General features: G+C 34.0%; 5 protein-coding genes across 8 annotated transcripts; 3 read left to right on the top strand and 2 right to left on the bottom strand.

Annotated features, from left to right (window-relative positions):
* Nucleotides 1-1,028: 1,028 nt before the first annotated feature.
* Bm1034 (Uncharacterized protein) lies at nt 1,029-1,455 on the top strand (the record flags this gene model as incomplete). Its single annotated transcript, XM_043080415.1, has 2 exons — nt 1,029-1,149; nt 1,331-1,455. 2 exons carry the CDS (start codon nt 1,029-1,031, stop codon nt 1,453-1,455), a joined length of 246 nt encoding a protein of 81 aa, XP_042936349.1.
* A 1,012-nt stretch (nt 1,456-2,467) lies between these two features.
* On the top strand, nt 2,468-3,389 carry Bm12887 (Uncharacterized protein; the record flags this gene model as incomplete). The annotated part of the gene is made up of 3 exons (XM_001901183.1): nt 2,468-2,593; nt 2,765-2,918; nt 3,196-3,389. The coding sequence occupies 3 exons, from the start codon at nt 2,468-2,470 to the stop codon at nt 3,387-3,389; spliced, it is 474 nt and encodes a 157-aa protein (XP_001901218.1).
* A 1,419-nt stretch (nt 3,390-4,808) lies between these two features.
* Bma-dpm-1 (Uncharacterized protein) lies at nt 4,809-7,110 on the bottom strand (the record flags this gene model as incomplete). The annotated part of the gene is made up of 6 exons (XM_001901182.2): nt 4,809-4,961; nt 5,140-5,250; nt 5,309-5,410; nt 6,495-6,622; nt 6,761-6,872; nt 6,985-7,110. The coding sequence occupies 6 exons, from the start codon at nt 7,108-7,110 to the stop codon at nt 4,809-4,811; spliced, it is 732 nt and encodes a 243-aa protein (XP_001901217.2).
* A 1,419-nt stretch (nt 7,111-8,529) lies between these two features.
* Nucleotides 8,530-9,494, bottom strand: Bma-mrpl-55 (Uncharacterized protein; the record flags this gene model as incomplete). The annotated part of the gene is made up of 4 exons (XM_001901180.2): nt 8,530-8,601; nt 8,857-9,000; nt 9,206-9,279; nt 9,416-9,494. The coding sequence occupies 4 exons, from the start codon at nt 9,492-9,494 to the stop codon at nt 8,530-8,532; spliced, it is 369 nt and encodes a 122-aa protein (XP_001901215.1).
* A 1,711-nt stretch (nt 9,495-11,205) lies between these two features.
* On the top strand, nt 11,206-20,225 carry Bma-ccar-1 (Uncharacterized protein; the record flags this gene model as incomplete). Of its 4 annotated transcripts, none has more annotated exons than XM_043080413.1 (21): nt 11,206-11,254; nt 11,696-11,877; nt 12,480-12,565; nt 12,941-13,227; nt 13,392-13,545; nt 13,828-14,058; nt 14,209-14,443; nt 14,616-14,742; nt 15,036-15,189; nt 15,907-16,234; nt 16,843-16,914; nt 17,136-17,288; nt 17,434-17,511; nt 17,730-17,909; nt 18,261-18,408; nt 18,507-18,678; nt 18,827-19,038; nt 19,210-19,401; nt 19,514-19,620; nt 19,705-19,896; nt 19,986-20,225. In XM_043080413.1, the coding sequence occupies 21 exons, from the start codon at nt 11,206-11,208 to the stop codon at nt 20,223-20,225; spliced, it is 3,579 nt and encodes a 1,192-aa protein (XP_042936347.1). The 4 variants fall into 4 exon arrangements, with proteins under 4 accessions (XP_042936347.1, XP_001901214.2, XP_042936346.1 ...); XM_001901179.2 differs by having other exon boundaries at nt 16,837-16,914; XM_043080412.1 differs by having other exon boundaries at nt 12,471-12,565.
* Between the last annotated feature and the right edge of the window lie 1,558 nt (nt 20,226-21,783).

Genomic DNA, 21,783 nt, shown 5'->3' with positions numbered 1-21,783 from the left:
TGTTTCAACTACACATCATTTATAGCTGTTACACTTTCAAAGTCAGTATGAACATAACTATGCATAATGTCGGCCCCAGAGTACTCCGAATGGAATTAAAATGTTTTTGACATTTTTTTTCTTTAATATTCGAGTTGCTTTTTAAATATGATAATATGTGCATATATGCTATGTTAGTTTCTTCTTTATATTTAAAATATTTATCTATATATAGAAAGATAGAGGAAAGAAGAAAAAATAGTTGCTCGATTAGTGTTTTATTAACCTATTCTTGGTCGTGTAATGTAGTCTGCCACTGAGTAAACAGTTTTAATCTTCGCTTCTTCGATGCGAGTGATTGTGTTTGCCATATTTTTATGGCTATAATTAAATCCGTAAAAATAAAATATAAATGAAAACTGTTTTTCCATAACAATTTTCCTGACTAAAAATCCCTTACTGAAAAAGAAAATCGAACCATTATTGCTATTGCTTCCAGCGTAAAGGGTCTGATTGACTAAATCAAATAAACAAATTCATTCAGTAAAATAATTGTGGGCGAAGTTAATTTCTAGAAATTAACTAGCTCATTTTAATTTTTGACTAAAATCTGCATTCCTGGAAAATTATACGAATTGTGTTATAGAAAAGCGATATAACTGATTGCGAACTGAACGTTTAGTTTTTTCATGTTTTGAAATTTTGCGCTTTAGCATCTCTGCAGTTGTTAAAGTGTTGGAGGACGGCCAATCGTGTAGACAGGGAAAATGTTATATAACCTTGATAGTAAGGATCTTCTCCTTTTTCAGTTCTTATTCACCTCATTTTTTGGAAAGAACATTATTCATGAGTCTTTCTACTGCTGTTCACATTTTGTAACTGCTATGTGTTCTTTATAGAGAGCATTGTCAACAGTGCAAATCATCATCTGAAGATGCCATTGGATAAAAGCAACTGCATTACTACATTTCCTTTGTTTTATGTTTTATGTTTTTTTTTTTTTCAACCTTCGTATGGGTAGTTTTTTCACTTGAAATTTTAAGCTTTACATGCCTTCTCATTTCAGAATTGGTTGTTATCCGTATATCAAGTATCATTGCACGAAAGAACCTTGGAAAGATTTCAGTACCGAAAATTATTTATATAAATTTATTACGGTTTTGAATTGCGGTAAATACTTCTTAGATAAGGATTTTTAACTATATGGTACATTGACTTAAAACTATTTTAAATATTCTTCGTTCTAAACGATAAAGAATATATGTATTTCCACTTGTCAAGCCCAAAATTGTTGTTAGTATTTTCTGTTCATTGTTTGTATTTAAGTTTCATTTGTAAAAATGTTTCACAGGATTGCCTTGTCTTCTGTACGGATTAGCGGCACAAGCTTTTATCCAACATACTGATTATATTGTGGACAAAAATACGGGTCAGAAAGTTGCGATCAAATTTTTGCTTAAAGAACTTCACAGTTGAGGTAATGTCTACAAATTTTGGGTTATGGAAATCTTTGATGCATTACATTCTTTTTGTTGCATAAAATTCTATTCTAATCATTTAAAATATGTCGGTTCGGCAAGAAAAATTCAAAAAAAGTTCGCTCTTGCTAGTATGCATCATCCGTATGGGATGGATATGTGAGGTCACAACATGCATATCGTTTAAAAAATCTAGCTCAACTCAGAAAGAAAAGAAGACGGAAGAGAAAACAAGCCATTTTAATTTTAATAAAAATTTTCATACTAATGCTTTTTTTGAAATTATAATTATAAGCGGAAAAGATATAAAGATTCCTTTAAAGATTTAAGAAAATTCCGACCATCTACCATAAACAATTCTTAATAAAATATTTTGGAATTTGAAGTACGAAACAAATGAAAAAGAGAATTGTTAGAAAGGAATTATATCGATTAAAGCAGTTTTTGTATTTTGGGATTAAAATTTTTCGTATTTGCCGGTATTTTTTTGAGTGATGTCACTATGAACTTTCTCCGGGAAAGCCACGTGCATAACAGTACTAAAAAGAGATAATTGAATTGTTTGGGAGGTTCAGTACAACGTATGCTATTATTAAGTGGGATCGTAAACTATATCAGCATTGAGTAGATGGTCGCTTATGATTTAAAATCATCGTCGGAATAATTTAGTTCTGAAATAGAATTTCAGAGCAAGTTTCCAAATAAAACTTTAAAAATTTGTGTTTGTTAATTCTAGAAATCAAAGTATTTGCATGGATCTTTTGGGAAATTAACATGTATTATTATCCAGCATATCTTATATGTATTCCTTGTGTTTTATGTTTATATCTGTATTTTTTAGATTGCACGGGGATTGTGATTACCAGATGCCTTCTCCATCCAGTCCGTTAGAATATCGGCCAACTCCACATTTTATTCTTATTATTGTTTTCGTTATCCTTCCATTTATATATTTATGCGGTCGACTAGTAGTCACATCGTGTTTCGTACTGGTCTTTGTCCTTAAATCGATGTTCTCACCAGTTCTGCAGTTGTTGTATAGGAAGGAATTGATTCCCATACAACAGATCCCCCGATATGTTCCACAAATGCGAATAGTGCGTGAAGCACAGGTAGAACAATTTTCGGATGAACAGGTAAAACACTTACATTAGATTATCATTTGTTTATTTCATATGGAATTAGTTAAACACTCTTGGCTTTCTGGATCATTTATTAGAAATATTAATTTGTCATTTTTTCAAGACTTTTTCAAAACCCATTGCATGAAAACTGTAATCCGGCAACGCAATACTATTTTTTTGCAGCTTACTGATGAAAGCGATAAGGAACATGAAGTGGGAAATACCAGTGCAGTCAAAATTACTGATGATTTTATCAAAAGGAAATCTAAGAGTTCTACTAATGTGCAAACCATTCATTCTTCTCGTCTAGAGATTCAAACAGGCTTGCTTTTACGAAGTTTTTATTCTATAAAATCCACATAAAACTAGCTTTTTTGATCTCCTTTTCATTCCTTCAAAACAACATCGATTTTCATTGTTATCGTTTGTGACCCTTAATAGATTTGTTTCCTTGCTGTTCACGGACATTGAATGCTTTCTTATTATGCGGTTTCTGACATGATTCAAGTCTAAAAAAACTTTGATTTATTTTGGATTTTGAAAGATCTTCAAATTTACCACGGTTCGTGTCCCGTAAAACATTCCAAGAATTCTCACAATCCTCAATATTCCAGGTTTGCATGATTCGGAACATGATTCTGGCAATGATGAAGACCACTCAGCGTTGTCTGCGAGTTCAGCAGCAACAACTTCCACAAATCAAAACTTGGATATATCGGAAGCGGAGAGTATACAAAATCCTGGTGATCATAAGGAAAAGATGCAGTGTAGGCATCGGGATATTGCTTTTCAACTGAATGACGTGTAGCAGTGCATCGAGAGCAGCTGATCAGTTGGAACTCCTTTCAACTAAAATTTATGTGTCTTTCAGAGTGCTTTAATAATTCTTTTGTCTATTTACATAAGAGCACTTTTAAGTTTTTTTTTTTCCTCATTTTTGCTACAGATATTTGTCAAACCTTTCCTGATTTTATTTCTAATGAAATATCTCGTAAACACTAAGAGCCATTGTAATTTGCTTTCAGGATTAAGGCAAAACTGCAGTTAGATTTGGTGGAATCTTTATTTCATCACCTCAGAAAGTTATTTTAAAGCGCCGGAGAGATAGAAAAATGATAATCTCTTCGCATGAAAATGGGGCCAATACATAGATACAATGCATATGTTGCGCGCAATAATGATAATAAAAAAATGAAAATTTTGCACGACCCCTACTTCCCTCAAAACCGCCTAGTAAGTAGCTTTTATCTTTTTTGTTTAGCTGAATTCTGTTCTCTTCAGCAGTTTATCACAAAAATAATGATGATCTCTTGTATATGATTTAACGTTTCGTTTCCTGATAAAGGTATTGCCTTGCATGTTGTAATTTTAAATCACAGGGAAGGTAAAAAATTGTAGTTCTTTGCCTATAAAAGTTGAGCCACGACAATATGGAAGTAACAGATATAGGGTTCTGATTTCTATCTCCCACTCGGATTTATGATTGTATCTGCTTATTTTGAAAAGAGGCATCAGGGCTATAAATTGTGATCACTAATTTTTCTATTTACTCCCTAGCACTGATTGTTAGGAAGTAAATGTTTCGGCTTTGCGTCCTTAATGTTTTAATGGCTTTAAAAATACATTAATGAAATCTAATTTGCCTGAAATAATTTAGTTATAAGTTATGCTGGTACATCTGCTTATATATAAAATTTCCTCGTCCATAATCACGAGTTTTCAACAATTTGTTGTTTAGAAGTGTCCTGTGTTTAGAAGGTACGGGTTGGAAAATGGCTACTGATTTCCCCGAGCTTTTAGTACCACGAAGAAAACGCGATATCAAAATCTATTTTAAATCCCAATAGCGTGTATAGTATAACATTTTCCAGAGCCAGCTGGTAAATCTTGCGATCAATTCCATTATTAAGCTGCAATTTGCTTGCCGTGCTTGTGAAAAATAATGGTTAGGAAAAGAATTATAAGGAACATACAGGTTCAGAGGGAAACGAACTCAAAGAATTTAGAAGATGGAGAAAAATCCAAGAAATGAGCCGCTTGAAGAATATATAGAAATTTCTAACAAAGCGGATACAAATCGCAGAAAAAAGACTAAGCGAAGTGCAAAGTCGTGTCAGCGGGGAAACCCCACAAACAAAAGTTTCATCAAAATTGCCTTAAAGAGCATTAGGCACAGCGGTAGATAAGCGGTCAAACTGTTTCTAAAAACAGTTCAAAAGTAGTAAATCTAAACAAAAATGAACAGATATAACAATCCTCTGATGTAATCAACAATTTCTTGGCTCCCAAGTTTGGATTCACCGTAAAAACGGTCAATGAACGAGATGGGCACTTCTCCTATGCGGTAATTCAGTTTGCTTGCACGAAACATCATTTCCATCTAGAAAAAAATAGTTACTATTGCTGGCTGCTTAGAAATAATGAGCACTTTAATAGTCAGTATTTTTTTTTTTTGTTGTTGTTAAAGCTTTAAGGAAGAAATATCGAAATTCAAAACTGTGTTAAGACATGGTCTAAAAAATTCTAACAATAAAAAAAGCGGCAAAATTTGAACTGACCTGAAACACATATCCTTTTGAAACGCTGTCAGCAATCAGCCTTGCCAGAACATCTTTGCGATATAGACGAAAAGAACCAGTTAAATCAGAAACCCCGGGTCGAAGTAGAAACTAAAATAATAAATAGACCGTTTTACTATAAAAGTGATTCATATCTATAAGAACGAACCTGAGCTAAAAAATTGGCACCACGACTGACGAATTTACGTTTGAGATCCCAACCCGAAACACCACCGCCTCGAGCATAGCGTGTGCCTGTTACAATGTCATACTGAAAACAGCAAAATAAAGTTCCCATAACACAGTGCATTGAACATAAGGATTCCTTAATTTATAGAAAATTTTCAATTAATCTTGTGCGTTAACTACTGAGAAGTACTGGAAAACACATCCAACAATAAACTTTTTCGAGTCAGATGATTCTGATATCCATCCGTATTCAGATATAATCAGGATCATAAAAGGATGGATTGGACACACAGGCACAGTAGGCAACATTATTGATTTCTTCTGGGAGGTCTAAGCAAAGTCACATTTAAACATCGATCACACACACACACACACACACACACACGTACGTAAGGACTAAAAATTGTCTCAAATGAATATTCCTTAGACAAGAATAAAAATGTTTCAAAATTATATTATGTAAGCAGTCATTCACTCAATACTCATTTTTCAATTGTAGGTGAACTTATTTGCATTGTACGATTAACAAAGAATAAGTGCATTGTTTAATATGTTGAAAATTATTCCTTTGTTCTAAACCAAATATACATGTAATATCGAAATATTCTAAGTTTTATAATCTAACAATCATTCTTATGAGCAACTGATATAAATGTTAAAACCATGTGCTTGTTGTAAAACTCTCTCTGTCTGGTTCAGTTTTTTAGCATCAGCAACCCAAAAAAAAAAATTTGTAGCAGTAAATAAATTCAGCTGCTCCCTCAAGCTCATTTAAATCCTTTACTTAATTTTCCATCAATTTATTTTCCTCCTCTATCCTTTCACCTTATCTCATATTTGTAGAAGAACTTCATAAAATTTTCAGTCCATTGTTGGAACAAATATTTGTATATTTATCATTGTTAGAATAAAGGTCATTAGAACAGACTTCTCAACAGATTCATCCTACCTGTTGAACATTCCTTAGACAAGTATAAAAAAATTTTTTTCAGATTGCTCCAAACCATAATCAAGAAAACTATCTTAACAAATTGACATCATGGTCAATTTGATCAAATATACTGCATTAAATGAACCGAAACCGCATGAAGTACGCTATAAATACAACAATTCATCTGGAAACATCTAGATGAATTTTAATTATTGCAGAAAACTTAAAACCCAACGTTTTTATGTTGTTGAAGTTTGATCATTTCAGGAATGAACTTTGGATGATGTGACAGGTCAGCATCCATGAGGATGACATAATCACCTCGAGCAAATTGCAATCCGTGAGTGTAAGCAGTTCCAAGACCTAGAAGTATTTCATTAAACATAAAAATGAAATAATTTTACTCAATTTTTTTTTTTTTTTTGATTTCTGGAATATAAATATCTGAAAGAGATTTTATCGAACATCAAACAGCTGATATGAAAATGAACCAAAACATGCCTAACTTCTCTGCCCTAGGCCTTAAAACAATCTTGTTATTGCCAAATTCATGTTCCAGCTTCTTAGCCACATCCATTGTTCCGTCTGGGCTGTTATCGTCAATAATGATCACCTTTGAAAATTTGTGGTTTTAAAATTCGTAAAGTGTTAAGAAAATTATAAAACATTCGCGATTTGCAGAAACATAAATTTTTCCACAAACTTAAGCACAAGGAAAAAAATACCTCATAAGAAAATTCATTTTTTTTCATATACTTTTCGATCAGCCAAACACATATTGGTAAATTCTCCTTTTCGTTGTAGGTTGGCAGTAGAACTGTGTACCTCGGATGGCTACCATCTTTCGACATTCGTAAATTTTGATGCGACTTAATGTTAATAATATTAGTTCCAACCAAGTTTAAATAGACTGATCAAAAATATAAATGTGCCAGTAATACGGAAAAAGTTCTGCAAAAATCAAATTTCTTCCAAAACTCTCGGTTTTCAGCGTTTAACCATTATTTCTATTGTCATTTGCGTAAATTCTGCAAGCACTTGACCATTTGACATTATCATGGAATACCAATCGGTTTTTAAAAAGGCGAAATATTTTCAAAAGAATAGATCGCTACTACCTACCTGCCAAACAGGTTACCTTTATTTCTTTACAAAGTTTGAACTGCATCGAAAACCGTCGCATTTACGACAGGTGAAAAATAAAATCAATCGCCCCAAGAAACAGCAATAGCTGTTTCCAAACCTTTTCTGGGATACTAGCCTTCCAAAACAGATAAAGATACGGACCTTCAACTATAATGCCGGACATCGAGGTCAAGTTCCACTACTTGACAAAAAACATCATTATCCTTTCATTATATCCATAAAGCAATCCAGAGAAATTTTTGCCATGAATAGATTAATTCTTACATCTATTTTGCAAAAGAAAAACACCTCAATCCATCAGAAAAAATTTTCACTTTTGGTTAAAGTGATAAAATTTATATACAAATATGTTGTTCCACGAGTAATTATAAGTAGATGATCCACAATAAACTGTGTTACCTATTTTCATTAAAATAAAACCGTAAAATTATGACGCCTCGACTTACAGATAAGCAGATGAAATACACGACAGTGCTTCACTAAATATATATTTAAAATTATCAACTACGATGAAAATCAAGATTCCAGGCGTTTCCGAAGAGTAAAATCATACACTTCATACCTATTAACAAAATCAAAAAAAAAGCGATCCAAAAGTGATAACAGGAATAACGGAACGAAAGTTAGAAACAGCAATAAATGCAAAAGGAATTAGGAAATATATGTCCTAAAAAGGTTTCAATATGTAAAATGTACATGAAAAAATGATGAGAAAAATTCTTTCAGTAAATAAAACCATGAATAAAACTTGAAAAAAAAATTCTTTGGAATTCACAAAAACTTTTATTTACAAACAGCAATAATAAGCGAATAATTCAAAGGAACAATGAATGTAAATAAATATTTTCGAAAATCTAATACGATGATATGAAACCTGAAACCAATACCAGATTTTATAAAATGTGTTTTATTTAGGGAAAGATTCTTCACGTCTGAAGAAAAATATTTGCATTCACAAACCAAATTCTAATCAATCTGGAAATTATGGTTCTACGATCCAAAACACCAAAAGACAAGTCAGTATATCACCTTTTCAAGCTTTCACTTCATTGCGCGCTAATAATGATTAGAAACACAAACTTTTATTTTATTGATACTTAAGGAACCAAAATACTGTATGCTACTTACGTTTTTAAGCTCTTCCGCCATAAATCAATGTATTCGTCTGCATTAAATTTGACGGTTTCCCGCCTCTTCTGAAATGTCAGGAAATGACAGTACAGTTTAAAAACTCAATTCCTACATAAAATTTTCCTTGAAAAAAATATTATGAAAGAAATATTAAAGAAATGCAAGCACTCTTACCACTGTCAGTACTTCAGTCTCGCAATAACTCGCAAAAAAAAAAGCTCCAAAAATGTCTCAAGTCTGAGGCATTCCTTTGTAAAAAACTTCAGCAACCACCTCTCAAAGATTGAAAATAAAACCAAAAATTTTGCTGCTCAGCTCACCGTGAGTTTCCTAGTTTTATGCCGTTTCATTTCTAGGAATCGGCGTTCTTCATCTGTCAAAGTATCCACGTTAAAAGGCATCTGAATCAAATCCAATGGTTCCGCAGCTCGTATCCGGATTGTTGACCCATCTGTATGGAGCAACTGAATAAAAGAAACAAATTTAAAAAGCTATGAAGTGACCAAAGTGTTATTATTTACCACATCACTAAGCCAACATATCGATATAAGAATTCAACCTTAAATGAACTTGAGTACGCTATCAACAAATGGTGGTAAAAATTTAATATTTCTATATTAAATAATAATAATTTTTAATATATAGAGCGAATAACAATAAAAACTGTACAGTTACGTAATACTGCCGAATATATTTGGCACGCTTTATTCGAGAAATGGTTGTATAGTGAGCACTGCAACGATCTGGAAAATGAGCGGAAGAAATATGTGGTAAAGGATGTGAAATTGGCTTTATACTGTGGAGCAGTTAGCACATTTCAGTACTTACCAATAAAATAATCATTAAGCGAGGAAAGCGCCAACAGAAAGGAAAGCTTACCTGAACAGTGAAAAAATTTAACAGTGGAAAGCAAAGAAGTCACTCGCATCGATGCCATACTCTTCAGTAGTCCTAACATCTTCAATTTTCACTTCCATAAAATTATTTTACAAAGAGAATTGCAGAGAGACTGAGGTGAGATAGAGTTCCTCAAAATTCCGATGTCCAACTGCCGTTGTACAACGCTTCTGAAATTAAAACGAGAAAAAAATCGAAATACGACGAAGAGAACAGAAGAGTAGAAGAAATTTCGGAACAGTTTAAGATAAATGAAAATTACTGCTGAGCTACAGGCAGAGAGATAGAAAGGGATGAGTAGTATGACTGCGAGAGATCAGTATCAAGGGAGAGATTGAAAAGAGAGGAGATGATAGGCGTAAAAGAACAACAGAGAACAAGTGAGAGGAATGAGGGTTCAATTCCCTCTCCATCCACTTCATTCCGGAACACTAGGGCCTTCTGTCAAAGTTTCCGGTACAAGAATGAAGACAACTTAGATAACTCCCTTATTTCCTGCAAACAACTGATACCTTGTTCCCTTGAGTACTACAAGTATACGTATAATCTAGTAGTCGCACCTGCTTTAAACGCTGAGAGACGATGAATCGAACTCGTCAGCGTCGTTTGACAGATCTGGTCAACGGAGTTTAAGTTTTCATAAATATACTGAAAATTTGTTTAAAGTGAGGATAGTGAAGAATTCACTAATTTTCTGAATTATTTAAATTTCAATGGAAAATGGTGGTGACTGATATTGGCCTAACTAAGATATACTCGTCGTATTCCCATTCAATAATACGGACAAGCTATTATTTTGAAGGCGAGGTACTCAGTGCTGGCTGTACAAATTCAATGCGACACCTGAATCTTTTTTGAAAAGCATCTTTAATGAAGTAGTTTGGATGAGTAAAGGAATGATTCCAGTGCGGTTGTTGTTCTACAGATCTAGATTGTAAAGAGGGAGTTCGTTTTTTTTTTTTTTTTTTTTAATTTGACTTACTCTTCTTTTCCTTTTCCATTCCTGCACCTTTGATTTTGCAATAACTACAATGAGAATAAGCTGACTGTCATGACTCCGACTCTTAAAATCAACTGGAATAGAATAATTAATCATTCAATTCAATTACTCGAGAAATACGCCACCAGCGTTCTAATGTAAGGGATAAAGTGCTGAATGAAGTGTAAACGAAAGATTGCTGATCCAAATGCAGTTGCATTATGTCCACTTTGGTCCGAATATTGAATGCTTTTGGTGATCGGTAGAAAAAGGTGCGAATCAATAAACACGAGTCGCATGTGGCCGAGTGTACACTCCAGGTTGTGGTGCTGAAGTTTGCTGATTTTCGAAGAGGGCGGGACAAGAGATCGATTGGATTGACCTGGTGTTCAGGTGCGTGGTGTTGGGCGGTTGTTGGGGTTGCAGATCGGAAGTTGGAGATGTGGCAAATTCCTGTGGCGTTATTTGCTTCTTCGTGACTTTTGCTTATTTTCGATTTGTTTCTTCGGTTGTGTGTTCGACTTCCTAATTAGTGAATATTTAACTATTTTATGAAGTTACCTGTGACCTCTTTTAATAGTCATGTCGTGTAATAAATGTAACATTGAATTGTGTATGCAGCGATTATTACTAATTCTCGATATTGACATTTAGGAGCTTCCCATAGGAGTAACAACTGATTCTCCTTGGTGGGAATTTTATCCTGTTTTATTGTCAAAAGTTATTATCTGCAGCAAACTACAGTTCCTAAGATTTGTAACGTCATATCATCAGATTCGAAGGTGACAAAATTATGTCACAATTTGGGCCGAAGAATCCAGCCGCTTGGGCTCGACCACCAGGTAATTTTTGTTTTTACGTTTAGTTTCATTGCATTAAGGTGTTACTTTTGCTGAAAAGAACCCGAAATTTACTAAATAGTGGCAAACATTTCATGATATTACATGACAATACCACTATATAAGACAAATATCAGCTGTTTGTCAATAAATTAGCAGTACTCGTGCTCTATTTCACGAAGTTTGTTATTATAGTTATATTGTGCAGTTACTATGTAACATTTATAGTTTAATTATACAGTATTTCTGATGCAGTGTAGGAATATTTTAAAAAATTGATTAGCTGTTAATATAAACATAAGTTAACCGTTAATGGTCATTTATTTTATTTTGTTGTTTTCTTTTTTTGTTAAATAGTAATTAACTATTATGTGAAATTTAAACTGTGTGCTGGTAGGCTTCCAGTTTAAAATTAATGCTGCTGTTTAAATTAATACCGTGCAGGAGCAAATCAGCAACTTAACGCTGGCCTCTTCCAAAACCCATTAATTGGTGCACAACCGTTCGCACAGATGGGTATGATCAATGCCGCTGCTTTCTCTCAGCAAGCAGTAGGTAACATGGGCATGAATCTGGGTATGCTGCAAACACCATCACAAACAATTCGAATGCAAGCCCAACAGCAGGTAACTAGAATTCAGATTATACTTCATAAGTACGTTCAAATGGAAAGCTAACATTATGTTGTACATTATTTTGGTATTGATAAGCTAGTTAGTATCCCACTCTTTGTTCTAAAGGTTAATTTTATGACATATTTCATAAATTTTATAAACAGGTATCTTTGATCTGTAACATATGTCCATATTTTTGGTTGTGTGTCCATAGATTGGCTCCATTAAGGACCTTTAATTCTTGGAACAAATTTTTTAAACAAAAATGATGTGTTCTGCATTTTTTTACTTTATTATTTGAATAACATATAGATCGGAGCGCTTAAAAAACAAGGTAATGAGGTTTAGTGAGATATATTTGGGAATTTGCAGGCATTTGTTGCTCACTGAATCCACTGAGTAGCACTGATGAGAGCACTGATAATGAATGAAACAGATTGGATGATGATTACCAAATGCTGCTGTTTTTATTCTTTATTGTTTAAGATACACTGATCTTTTTCATCATTGGGTCAGCTTGCTAACTAATATCACTGTCACAACGTGTGGTTGAGTAGAATTCAACATGTTATTTTTACCAGTTACATGTTATTGCGGTAGTGCAGAATTTTCAGCAAAAGAACCGTACATTTTCGGGTGTGGTTACAAAAATGCATGACAATTATGGATTCATCGATGACGATGTTTTCTTTCAAGTAAGGTATGTGTGAATTAAGTTTTCCTCTTTTTTTTTAAACTGAAATTTCACAATCTCATGTATTTATTCATACGCCTGAAGTTTGTGTTGTTTTCTGTATAAGCATGGAAATGTCAGCTTTGGGAGGCGATCAACTCCATTATTTTTTTTCTGGGTATCAATAATATTACCAAAATAATCGGTATTTAGCACATAATGGAAAGTAATAGAAGTAGCCGGTTTTGAGTATTTAATGCTGTAAATATATATCTGTAAATTTGCAAATAGTTGTAAGTTCTTCGTGTTCTTTGTATAGAAAGGTCGAGATGAATTTCTTATCTTTTGTTTTAAAAATTTTTAGCGACTAAGAATTTCCCATATTATATTAAAACTTTCTAGTAATGTTCGAGGTGCCTTACCACGAACAGGTGATCGTGTTATGGTCGAAGCATCGTATAACCCAACTATGCCATTCAAATGGAATGCATATCGAGTCCAATTAATTGGCGATAAAAGTGGTCCAGGTGGCGGTGGGCTACCTACTCATACACCTCCAGACCGTGGTCGGCAGCCAATAACCGGTCGTGGAATGATACCTGGTGAACAAAGTTGGGCTGGAAAAACTCTTGAGAAACCACAGGCCGTTACTCACATAAATGATTCTCGTTCACGTGATTTTCGTGCATGTAATTTTTCGATTTACTATCAATTATGGGTTTTTAAAAACTTCTGTTACTTTTTGGAATCTTTCGGCTTCAGATTCGATTTTTGTTTCTGATTAATTCATGCTACTAAAACTATTTTCTGCGCTTTGTCGTTATGCTTAATAACTTAAATTTTGTATTGATAGCGCCACGTCCTCGTTCACCGATTGGACCAGGCCGACATCGTTCTCCTCGAGGTGGGCAATGTGGTCCACCGGCATTGGTACAGGATATGAGACGTTTGAGCTCACCGAGACGTATTTCACCACCTCGTGGTCTTGCACGTCGATCACCTCGAAGGTTTGTTTTTTCACTATAGTTATATATAACCTGTTGGATATGCAAGAAGTTAAAAAAAAGTTATTCTGTGGAATTCATAAAAATCTGCATTTATGATGGTTTGCCTGAGCTGTTAGTAAGTTTTTAAAATTCAGCGGAAAAAAAATTTGTTTTATTGGTTATCTGAATTGAAGACTTTAGATAGCCACTACTTAATTATTAGTGAGGACTGCTGATATTGCACTTTTTATGAATATCAGAACTGATAACTTCTGGCTTCTGCACTCGAAGATGTTTTTATAGAAGCCCAGCTCGTGACTACTCGAAAGGTCAAATGGGTCGTATATCTCCGAAACATTCAACACCGGTACGAAAACATGAAGGAAAACGAGAACATTCAGCCAGTGTTTCAGGACGTAATCGATCTCCTTCACAAAAACATGATCCAAGTACTCACGATAGTCTGTCACCTCCTCGCCGACGTTCGCGTATCATACCGCGTTATCAGTGTTACGTTCCAAAACCACCAATTTTGTGAGTTTAGTTTTCAACGTTTTCTCTCTGCTTGGTTTAGTTTTAACAGAATTATTGAACGAACTTCCAAACTTCAATTTTATACTTTGATTTTAAAGATCTTTTTTGTTTTGATTCTGAAGTATGATATAAAGTATATCTTTAATAAAGAAATGGAACGAGACAAACCGTTATGCAGCTGCGTAAACGTTATCCGTTACTCTACATTCCATCAGATTTTTCTGATATTAATATTGAATGGCCAAAAACGACACCTATTGAAAATCCGATATCGATTTCCACGGCACCCATTACCTACCATATCTTGCATAAGGATATCGATTGCCCAAGCGAAAACTTGCACGCTCTGAATCCTCCAGATGCGGATTGCCGGTTTTCTGTCAAGGTAAATTCTTCATTTTTCTTTTTTTCCCGAATGGAATTACGTATAGTATTTCTCTCAGAATGCTCAATTTCATAACCTCGCAAACGAAATTTTTTCTTACATTCACTTCACGCTTCACTAACTATCGCGATTTGTGGATGTCTTTAGGATAATGCCACACTAAATTTTTCAGATTGTCTTAATGAGTCATCAGGGCCTCTCACTGGTACACCAGAAAGCGTTTGGTTTACTAGTTGACGGTTCGATTGATGAAAATGTTGATTCGGTTTCACTGAAACGTTGCCTCAACTTTGTTGTTGGTTAGCATTTTGACTATTGATTGAATTAAAAATATAATTTAGTTGAGTAATGTTAAAGAAAAGAAAAAAGCAAGAAAAGGGAAATTAATATTTTTCGGATCAACGTATACACTTTTAAACCTGCCCATAATTTTAATAATTTTAAGAAATTAGCAGTGCAGATCTTTTATGTTGATTTCACTTTTTGTATATACTTTCCGTCACTTTCTTTTATAGGAGTAACTCAGCGACTGTAGAGTTTGCGTGTCTTCAACTCGATGAGGAACTCATTTATCAGAGAAATTCAATTGCAGGTACACGTAATAAAGAAATGATGGCAATCGGTGGCGCTTGGTCACCGTCGCTTGACGGTGATAACCCCGAAACAGATCCCCAAGTTTTTGTCCGTACTGCAATTCGAACTGTTCGAGCTTTAATTGGAGTGGACCTTTCCAGATGTCCTAGATGGTATGTTAGAAGAATTTTCATGCTGATCACTGTGACTTGTTTTTAACTTTTGCCGAATCATGAAGAAAATTTCATGGCTGTATTTTTTTCAAATTATAGGTATTCAGTAGGCGAACTTGGGAGGATCATAAATTTATTTTATTTTGTTACGAGGTTTTATAAGTCATAATTAGTATTGGAATAAGGAGCACATCGGAAGTTCAGAATAGCGACTTAAGTTGGTAAATGTAAATTTTGAAGGGCGAAGTTCTGCATTTACCATGAATAAAACTACGAATGTGATCTCTTTGGTATAATGACGGAGTACCTGAGAACTCATGCTCCACTGTTCTGTTTTATTAAGTGACTTTGAATTCTAACTCGTATAAAAGCTGTTTTCTTAGAATGTCATCATGCTTCTGTACGACAATGATGCAACGGCTGAATGGGAGAAACGCTGCTGAAAAAATTTTTTCACTTGCATGACTTAAGTTTTCAGTAGTTTACACAATTCGGTTTACACTATATGCAGCTTTAACCTTTTACAAGGATAAGAAGCTGTGTTTGTGATAATCTACAAGGCTTTAAATATTACTGAGGTGTAAATTTCGGATTACCAGTCTTGTCAGGTAGATCTAGTCAACTTTTTTGGATGAAAAAAAAGACGAAGGCGTGATAAGCTGAATTAGTAGTGATAAGCTGAAAACAAAGTTTTGAGAAACCACTGTGAACCCTCAGGTACAAAATGGCGGAGATTCGTTACTATCGTGCTGAGAAAGATCGAATGGATACATGCTGCCTGTTTCTGCCGGATACCAGTGGTTTGATGCCTACCGAAGACTGCTATCAACAATTGCTGGCTACGCTAAAGGATCAGCTTGGGAACAAACTTGCTGCTGTAGATGCGCAAAAACTCGTTCTACCGTCTACTGTAGCCGTCACTGCTACAGATTGTGGAGATGCTGGGGAGGGAGCTACAGTCACGACCGAGCCGATGGCTCCAGCTGGTGATACTCAACAACAACTGCAGCAGGGACAACAACAAAGTGATGTCAATAAGGAGCAGGTGAAAACACCTAATAAAAAAGAAAAGAAAGAACAAAACACCATTCACTTTGAATTTTTTATTTTACCGTCATTAGTAATAATCTAAGCATTTTGTGTGTGTTTTGCCTGGTTTCTACTTTTTGTTTTATTTCCGTTTTACTTTAAATTTGTGTTCATTTCGATTCGTTCAGTTTTCTAGTTGTGTATTGTTTTCCAGTAAACTGCTGGGAATAAGCAACCATATTTTGTTCAGAAATTCGTAAAAAGCACTGCTCAGTTTGTTCAGCGAATGTCTTCATCTATTTATCCCCCATATATATTACCATAATTAAAATTTTCAGATTTAGCAGTTAAAAATGTCAAATTAATATTTTCTTTAGACTTTCGCATGCTTTGCACTTTTTTTTTTTTTTTTTTTTTGTAACAGATAAAAAACATGGTAAACCTGATTTCATTACTGCTTATAGTTTCAATAAGTGTAAATTTATTGGGCTCATACATTTTAAGACATCTAGGAAATTTCTCAAAATTTATCGGGCGGATTACCTACCCACCAATATATAGTCCCTTCCATAGGTCATCCATATCGCTGTTATGTTTTATAGACTTCGTAATTTTTAGGTACAGGAAGTAGAAGAGGAAGATGATGAAGATTTGAATCCAACTCACTGGTCTAAATTAGATATCAGGACAATGAAGGTTGGTGGTCGCTTTACTTCTATGATAGTAATAAATTCATCTCAAGATGTCCTAGAATTTCAAATATCATAAGAATAATTGCACAAGGGTCATACTTCATTTTACTCCTTGTTTATACATTACTTTTTCTTTAGAACAATTATGTTGGTAGCGTTTCTTACTGAGCTTTATATTAGTGACGACTTATTCATGAAATGAATCTATAGCTTATCTATTTTTAGGTCGCTGAACTGCGACAAGAATTGATGGCTCGAGATTTGGAGACAAAAGGAGTAAAATCAGTTTTATGTGCTCGACTTCAAGAAGCACTTGATCAAGAGAAAACAAAAGATGAAGATAAAGAGGATGTTTGTTTAAAGACAGCAGTAGGAATGGTGAGCAAAAAATGAATTTATAGCTAATCTTGCTTTTTTAATTCTTCCCTGATATGAATTTCCAGTGCTCGAATCAATTTAAAATTGCGAGACAACATTCTATCTTCCATGTATGAAAACGATTGCTTATTGTTATTTCATTCAGATTGAGGTAGCTAAACCACAAGAAGAAAATGAGGAGAAAGAACTGACTGATGAAGACAAGAAAGCTGTTGAAAAATTCGTGGGTTTTATTAAATATTCAATTATTTGAAGACTGTGCACTAATAGCTGTTTTGTTATGCTTCCTGAATTGCATGTGCTGCATGCTTAGTAATTCCTTTGATCAATATTAACAAAGCAGTTAAAATAGTAGTTGACACTGGAAAAAAAAAAGTTATTATAGAGTTGGAGCTTTGTAGATTGCATAACTAAGATTATTGTTATAAATTCCATTTCTAGGAAAAAGAAAAGAAGGAAAAAAAGGCTTCATTGGAGCGTCATTTCACAATTCCGAAGGAACCAGGAATATTGGTATATCCGAACCGCATGGCTAAAGGAGGGAAATTTGACTGTAAAATAGTCTCTCTTCACACAATGTTAGATTATCGCATTGAAGATAATAAGGAGCATTCGTTTGAGGTATATTCCAGTATTTTGTTTTAATTGAAATGTTCAATATAGTTTAGTGAAACTTTTAACCTTTATTAGTTTATTAGTAATCAAAATAAATGAATAAATGTATTTAAAAAAATTTTTTCATCGCACTATAAAATTAGAGATTTCAGCCAAACGGGAACATTTGCCATTCTAATTAATAAATTAGACTAAAGACTTAGTCCATAAAAGGAGCTATTTCATTTGGGAGATGGCAGCATTTTGTCCTTTTCATTGCTTTAATTTTATAATCCCAATAAAAGATTTTTTAACTTCTTTTCCAATTGTAAAGTCTGCATATAATTTCTCAAAACTTATCGAAAGTGAGCTTTTTAGTTAGCGGTTATGGCAGAATGTATTAGTGAAATGTTGGATCGTTCACAGGCGTTTATTGCATACAAAACATTGAGTTGTGCTATAGATAAAGAATCAGAGAAGAAGCGTCGTGAGGAAGCAAAGCTTGCAGAAATTATAGGAGTAGAAGGTATATCGTTTGGCTTTTATAAGAATTAATTTTAAAGGTAAGATCCTAAATATTTTGAATTGAATCAAAAATGAAATGGTGGAAGTTCTTGTTTATAGAAGGAATGGAAAGTGTCAAAACAGATAAAGCTGAAAAGTCTGAGGAGGAGAAGAAAGAAAACGAGAAGAAAGAGGAAGAACAACGGAAATTTCTTGCTGAGGCACGAAAGCCAATTGTTATAGATCGGACAGTCTTTCAGGCTTTTGCTCATTTCGATCAGAATCTTTGCGGGTATGTTTTAGGAAAATATCCCAAAGATTACAAAGGCAGTATGGTATTCTCGATTCTTTTGCATACCTCTTACACTTGCTGCATGTTTGGGAGGTCTGTTACCAGAAAATTTAAAGATTCGAAGAACATGCAATTGCAAATATTTCAGGTATATATTGGAGAAAGATTTTGAGGAAATACTATTTTCCATAGGTTTGAACATTTCCCGAGCACAAGTACAGAAGTTGCTAAAAAGGTATTTATCACGTGATCGGATAAGTTATCGCTATCTTACCGATAGTTGGGCAAACAAAGATGGTACGGTAACATACAGACCCGGTGTGATATCGGATCCACCTACTACTGAACAACTGGCGAAAGGTAGTTCGTTTGCAGTCTTTTCATCCTTTGGTATTTCATCATTTTAAGCTGTCCATAACCGCTCGCGTTTATTCCGGTTTACTAGTTAAAATATTTAAGTTGTTCTTTTAGTTGCTTTATTATGCTTCATAATATCAGTTTCCTTATATTTTATAATTTATCCTGTTTAAGGTAATATATTGAAGGAATCGATTGATGCTAGCAAAAAAACAACGAGTGAAGCACCGGATATTAGTGCAACAGGATCTGTAATATATTTGGGTTCTCTTATGAATATACCGCAAGTTTTAGAGCAGGTTTCAAAGATGGAATCTGACTCCAATGCTGCGTTACAAAAGGTCGATGTATTGGAAGCACAACTGAGTAATCGTTAAAGATTTTTTAAATTTTGAAAGGTTACTTATTGTGCAATAAAGATTGGCAGTGACTACTTCACATTTATAAAATATTTTTATCAAATTTTTTTATTCTGTAGAGGATGGTGCGAAACATGTTCAAGTACTAGAGAAAAAGAAAAAAAGGTTGGAAGAAGATGTTGAAAAATATCGGAAGCGTCTGCATGATGCAGAAAAGTGCTTGAAGGTTTGGCTATTACCATCTTTTTTTCAGAATCTGGTAGGCAGGTGACACCAATTTTAGTTTTGAAATTAATTCGTTAGGTTGCAGAATTCTGTGGACGATACTGTACAAATGAAAAGTGCGATCCAGGAATTTCGCCGAATCGGCGAGCGAATGATCGGTATGGCTGAAAAGTTGATGCCAAATCCGAAGGAGGAAGAGAAGACCTCTGAAAAGGATGAGAAAGATGTGAAAAAGGAAAAAAAAGATGATAAGGATGATAAAAAAGTGCCAAAAAAGGTTTTTTTTTTATTGGTCTTCGAGTAGTGAGGGATAAATTGATTTGATTCTTTATTTCGAGAAATTTGTAAAGGAAATGTGGGTTTCAGAAGGACTCAGCTCCTACGAAAGTAAATGGTGAGGCTGAGGAAAAGAAGGAATTGCAATTAGTAGATGAAGTTGGTGGTAATGATGTCGGGGACGAACCTATGGAATCAGACGTTATCGTGTTGTCAGAAGAAGTAACAGGTGACGAAGAAAAGGATGTTAAGAAAGAAATCCTATCTTCGCAAAAGACGGATTCCACAACTGAAAATGTGGAAAGTGATATTGTTACTTCGCTTACGTAAAAAATAAATAAAAATCGAATCAATTAATTGCAAGCCGTTTGTTTTAGAATATATCATTTTTTAGTTCTTTGAAGTTTAGGGATAAGAATCTCATTTGTTGCAAAACTTGGTAATTTACTGAGCAATTTCAGTGTCACTTGTATTTCAGTATGCTAAAGTTGCCAGTGTCAGCTTTGATTTCCATTTTTTAATAAGTTTCTAATGTTTTTTTTTTTTCTAGTTTTACTTTGTACCAATTAGTTGCTTTGATGAATTCTTTTATTAGTACTTTTTTTGATGTACCTTTTACATTGTTCTCGCTTGTCGCTTCTCATATTTTTCCATTTCAGGTTTCCAAAATGGGGTAATATCACATGGACGGGAAGGTTTCGGAAATTATTAGCAATTATTTCATATTTTCTGGTGAGGGAGAAGTTCCTAACCATTCTAAAATGCCAAATTGATATGAAGGTTTTCCTAATGATAGATCCATCAATTTTTCTTTTTTGTGTTATTTGTCATAAAATAGTTTCAATTACTTCGCAGTTTTATTTCTGTTGTTAGGAGTATTGTTACGTGTTTCATCTAATAATGTATCACAATAGTGGCATAACAGATTTCATGTTTTAATCATGTTGATAATTTTTTAACAAATTATGTTTTGCGCATGATCACTACTGGAAATCGAGTGTGGGGAAAGGTGCACAGTGTTGCAGAATATACTCATCAGTTTCTTATCGTACTTTTCTTCATATCTCTAGTGCATCTCGTTTCTGGTGTTAGCATGAATTACCTTTTTTAGCGTTTGGATTTATGATGATTTTTTTCGTGAAGATTCCTGTTAGAGATTAAACAATCAGTTGGCTGGGGGACACAAGATGGCACGAATGTGGAGATTTTATCACCTTTGATGTGAATTTAGTGTTGTTGTAGTGCAAGTACAATCTCGCTGTTTCTTCTCTCTAACTCGCCGTTTGTGAGAGGGCGGCAATGTTGGCTTATTGCCCATCTAGCATGTGAAATAATGTCTTGACAGGTGTACTGGATATTGCTAATTTTCTTAAATTTCAAGTTGTGTATTTATGAAAATCTTCACTCCATCCGCTTCATTTATAAGCGTAGTCAAACTGTCGGCTTATACCAGTAACCAAGGAATAAAATTTGAGATCAGGGAAATAATTCTTTGCACGTAACTATGGCTTCTAGTTGATTGTATCCATAGTAAACAAGATTTACAGACGGATTGAATGGAGCATGATTACTAACAGAACTTTTTGCTTAAATAGGTGTTCTAATGGCTAATCATAACAGATATGGAATTCTTGTGACTGAGAAGTTGTTTGAAGTAACATTTTGGTGTCAAGACATTTTATCCAATTTAATTTGTCATTACTGTTAGCAATCACCATGAATAGAAAGTTCGAGTTGTAGTATGATAGAGAACTGAACGGAATCAATAATGAAAGAAGTCCTAAAAATTCTTATCATACAAATGGAAATGTTAACATAGCGGATAAGGAAAAATGATGATTAGTTGTAGCAATGACCAAATATTAATTAATAATTGACATTTAATAAA

The sequence above is a fragment of the Brugia malayi genome (genome assembly GCF_000002995.4).
Source record: "Brugia malayi strain FR3 genome assembly, contig: Bm_v4_Chr3_scaffold_001, whole genome shotgun sequence".
NCBI lineage: Eukaryota > Metazoa > Nematoda > Chromadorea > Rhabditida > Onchocercidae > Brugia > Brugia malayi.
Note: the sequence above shows the minus strand (reverse complement) of the source record. Positions and strands in the feature narration are given on the sequence as shown.